This window comes from Rhinoderma darwinii, chromosome 4 (genome assembly GCF_050947455.1).
Source record: "Rhinoderma darwinii isolate aRhiDar2 chromosome 4, aRhiDar2.hap1, whole genome shotgun sequence".
In the NCBI taxonomy this organism is placed as follows: Eukaryota; Metazoa; Chordata; class Amphibia; order Anura; family Rhinodermatidae; genus Rhinoderma; species Rhinoderma darwinii.
Window position 1 is genome coordinate 219,244,766 of NC_134690.1, and position 4,801 is coordinate 219,249,566.

At 41.9% G+C, this 4,801-nt stretch overlaps 1 protein-coding gene across 1 annotated transcript in view; it reads left to right on the plus strand.

The window, feature by feature from the left end:
• The window catches only part of PRDM13 (PR/SET domain 13), a 7,681-nt gene extending 3,259 nt beyond the window's left edge, over positions 1-4,422 (plus strand). The window contains exon 4 of the mRNA XM_075864201.1: positions 2,360-4,422. Coding sequence (XP_075720316.1) covers positions 2,360-3,864 — 1,505 coding nt within the window. The 3' untranslated portion in view covers positions 3,865-4,422. The remainder of the gene's footprint in view (positions 1-2,359) is intronic.
• The last annotated feature ends 379 nt before the right edge of the window (positions 4,423-4,801 follow it).

Genomic DNA, 4,801 nt, shown 5'->3' on the forward strand with positions numbered 1-4,801 from the left:
ATAGATAGATAGATAGATAGATAGATAGATAGATAGATAGATAGATAGATAGATAGATAGATAGATAGATAGATAGATAGATATGAGATAGATGGATAGATGGATAGATATGAGCGAGATAGATAGACAGATAATAGATAGATAGATAGATAGATAGATGATAGATAGATAGATAGATAGATAGATAGATAGATATGAGATAAATGAATAGATGGATAGATATATAGATAGATAGATGATAGATAGATAGATAGATAGATAGATAGATAGATAGATAGATAGATAGATAGATAGATAGATAGATATGAGATAGATAGATATGAGATAAATGAATAGATGGATAGATAGATAGATAGATATGAGCGAGATAGATAGACAGATAATAGATAGATAGATAGATAGATAGATAGATAGATAGATAGATAGATAGATAGATGATGGCTAGATATGAGGTAGGATAGATAGATAGATAGATAGATGATAGATAGATAGATAGATAGATAGATAGATAGATAGATAGATAGATAGATAGATAGATAGATGATAGATAGATAGAGAGATAGATGATAGATAGATAGATAGATAGATAGATAGATAGATAGATAGATAGATAGATAGATAGATAGATGATAGATAGATAGATAGAGAGAGAGAGAGAGAGAGAGAGATAGATGATACATAGATAAATAGATAGATAGATAGATAGATGATAGATAGATAGATAGATAGATAGATAGATAGATAGATAGATAGATAGATAGATAGATAGATAGATAGATAGATAGATAGATAGATAATGGGATAGATAGATAGATAGATAGATAGATAGATAGATAGATGATAGATAGATAGATAGATAGATAGATAGATAGATAGATAGATAGATAGATAGATAGATAGATAGATAGGTAGATAGATGCTAGAAACACATACACAGGCTTCTACTGTACACAGATGTTGTAGATGACATATAGATGAGGCTCTTGCTCTGCTGCTTATATCAGAACAGGAAGAAGGGCATGACCACACATGGCGGAATTCCTCCGCAACTGTCCGCATCAATGCCGCACCTAATCCGGGTTGCGGATTACGGCTGCGGATCTGCACAAAATGTGCAGAAAATTGATGCGGACTGGCCGCTGCGGACTGCAGGAAAAGTGCTTCCCTTCTCCCTATCAGTGCAGGATAGAGAGAAGGGACAGCACTTTCCCTAGTGAAAGTAAAAGAAATTCATACTTACCGCCCGTTGTCTTGATGACGCGTCCCTCCTTCGGCATCCAGCCCGACCTCCCTGGATGACGCGCCAGTCCATGTGACCGCTGCAGCCTGTGCTTGGCCTGTGATTGGCTGCAGCCGTCACTTCCACTGAAACGTCATCCTGGGAGGCCGGACTGGAGACAGAAACAGGGAGTTCTCGGTAAGTATGAACTTATATGTTTTTTTACAGATACATGTATATTGGGATCGGTAGTCACTGTCCCGGGTGCAGAAACAGTTACTGCCGATCGCGTAACTCTTTCAGCACCCTGGACAGTGACTATTTACTGACGTCTCCTAGCAACGCTCCCGTCATTACGGGAGCCCCATTGACTTCCTCAGTCTGGCTGTAGACCTAGAAATACATAGGTCCAGCCAGAATGAAGAAATGTCATGTTAAAAAACCAATACGCTCCGCACCACACATAACATGTGCATGACAGCTGCGGACTTCATTGCGGAACTTAGAATCTCCATTGAAGTCAATGGAGAAATTCCGCCATGAGTCCGCAACCAGTCCGCCACTGCTCCGCAACAGACAGAGCATGCTGCGGACACCACATTCCGCTCCGCAGCCTATGCTCCGCAGCGGAATTGTACGCATCGTGTAAACGAACACTGCGAAATTAAAGTGAAAGTCAATGGAGAAACGGCTCCGCTGCGGATTAACGCTGCGGAGTGTCCGCAGCGGAATTTAAGTGAAAATCCGCCATGTGTGAACCCGCCCGAATGATTGTTCATATTGTTGAGCACTGTTAGCGGGAGATCATCATCATTACATGAACCCATTGTTATTGGAATGAGTGCACAACTAGCCAACATACGCTACCTATTCTTCTAATGTCAACAGATGGGCCAGATCCCAGTGATCCCATTACAGCAGCTGTGTGTTGGAACAGGGGGGTTAATAGGAAAGGCGCAGCAGAGTTCAGGCGGACATAGTCTATCAGGTCTCATCACTGTTTGCACATCCCCTGTCCATTCTCCGCGCATTGTAGGGAGACCTCTTCTAGAACAGACCTGGGATATTTCTTACAGTGGTAATAGAATATTAGAATGTGCGGCTGCCATTTAACGGGTGTTCTTTTCTGTCATTCATTAGGTGAAGAACGCTATATTTGCTGGTATTGCTGGAGAACATTCAAGTTTCCCAACACCTTAAAAGCTCATATCCATTTTCACTGTGCCCTAAATAACGGCAGAGGATTTCTTAGCAATGAGCACATCAGAAGCGCGGACATTTTCAACCTGTCTCCCAAAGCCGCTGATATGGTGTCCAATCCCACCCCACTAAGAGGAAACCATCAGCAGGCCAACGGGGCAACCAGAGACTCCATTAAGAAGGAGTCCTCCTTATCTCCAGCTTTGAACAAACTGGGGGTGATCAAAAAGGCACTTGGGAAAGAGGAGCAGGACAGAGCCCTGGACATGAGCGTGAGTTCTGCAAGAAGCCACGGACAATATGTAGGCTTGGTGGGAAATACTTGTGGTGGGAACGGCATGGCTTTTTATCCAGGCTTGAGGTCGGCCTTTAAACCGACTGGACTGTCCAAGTTACCGCACTCCGATGGTGCCCGGGAGGACGCAAAGTCCAGCAGCTTGGGCTTTAGTAAACTTTTAGGAACCATCAAGCCAAACCGCTCAGGAAATGAAACTCTAGTAAATAACCACCACTCCAAGTGCTTGGTCCCAAGTGATGGTCCAAACAGTGTCCTGTCTTGTACCACTGGCCTGAGGGGGTTTCCAATGTTATCTCACCTGGAGGAAACATCTGCATTCAAGCATGTGGAGAGGGGTCTCCATAGTAGTTTATCTTCCAGCAGCCGCTATAATCAGATCCCACAAACAGGACTGCACTTTACAGAGAGGTTCTCCATCCCCCAGTTTGAAGGCATCAAGTCCTACTCAGCGGAATGTAATATCCCGGTTATGCCTTTCACTGTATACAATGGAGAGCTCCTGTACAGCACACCATATTACCCATTCAAGTTCCACTTCAGTAACCTTATCAAGTACCCGGAGTCTATGTCTTACTTCAATGCTGGGCCAGCTATGACCCCAGAACTGGGCTCTATCACTACCAGCATAGACCGTGAGATAGCCATGCATAACCACCAACTCTCAGAAATAGCAGCTGAGAAGAGCAGGACTGGGAGACTAGACACTTTAGCTGGGGCCACCACCTCAGCCAGTGGTAAACCCAAGAAAGGTCACTTGTGCCTGTACTGTGGAAAGCTCTACTCTAGGAAATATGGCCTGAAGATCCATATGAGGACTCATACAGGCTACAAGCCCCTCAAGTGTAAGGTGTGTCTGAGGCCCTTTGGGGATCCCAGCAACCTGAATAAACACATCCGTCTGCATGCAGAGGGCAACACACCATACCGATGTGAGCACTGTGGGAAGGTGCTGGTTAGAAGAAGGGACCTTGAGAGACATATAAAGTCAAGGCATCCGGGCCAGAGCCTCAGCACTAAGGAAGAGGTTCATAGTGACCCTTCCTACCAACAACCAGAGCCCAAGAGTGAGGACAATGACAGTGATGTGGACGTTTGTTTCACTGATGAGCAAAGTGACCAGGATACAGGGGGCAGCAAGGAGCAATGAGTAACCTGGACTGAAATGGAACAATTATATAGAAATATATGCAGATGTATTAAACTTATACAGGATTTAATAGGGTGTATCTATTTATGTACTTCTTGGAACTTTAAACCACATATGGACTTGCATTATCCATTACCAAGCAGGAACTCTGGTGAAGCGTGTGTGTGTGTGTAAAGACTGTATTATAGAGATTTTGTCATCAAAGTAAGTTGCACGTTTTATTAGAATTGATGATAAGGGAGTATTTATAGCTTTGGTGTCCATCCCTTTATCAGGGTATGGCTGGCAGTCTCCAATACTGTGCTATAAGCAACATGTCTTATATCAGTTATAATAGGATGGATGGATTTGCGCTAATTTCTCGTTCTCAATATTCTACATTTCACTGAATTTCGTGCCTTCCTATTTTTCTAAACAGAACATTTCAACCCATCTCAACCCAACCCAGTGCAACAGTCTCTCTTCAGTGTAGACCCCTATTTAATTGTGAATTTGTTAATAAAATAAATAAATAAAAAAATCTCGAAATGATTAAACAATTGTTTCTACAATGGCAAATAGACCCAAAATTAAATGAATCTATATCTAGATACTAAATTGTTGTAACAAAATTCTCTGATATTATAAGAGTTGTGTAGATTTTTTTTAATGAGCAATGATGTACAGTGGATACAGTTATTTGGATTTGGTTCAGTTTGTTATGCGATTTTTTAAATAAACTTATTGGCAAACTCATGTTTGTCCCTTGGAACGAAATTGTATTGAAATTGTAAACAATTGTTGTGTTCTCTTTATTTGTTTACACACAAACATTGCAAAATCGAACTAGACATCTGATAACAGAATAGATGTTTATTATTATATGTATTCTTCTCCTGGGAGGACTTGGACCACAGATATTACAGGCAGCTGGGCTCCAGCAATACAATGTAACTTA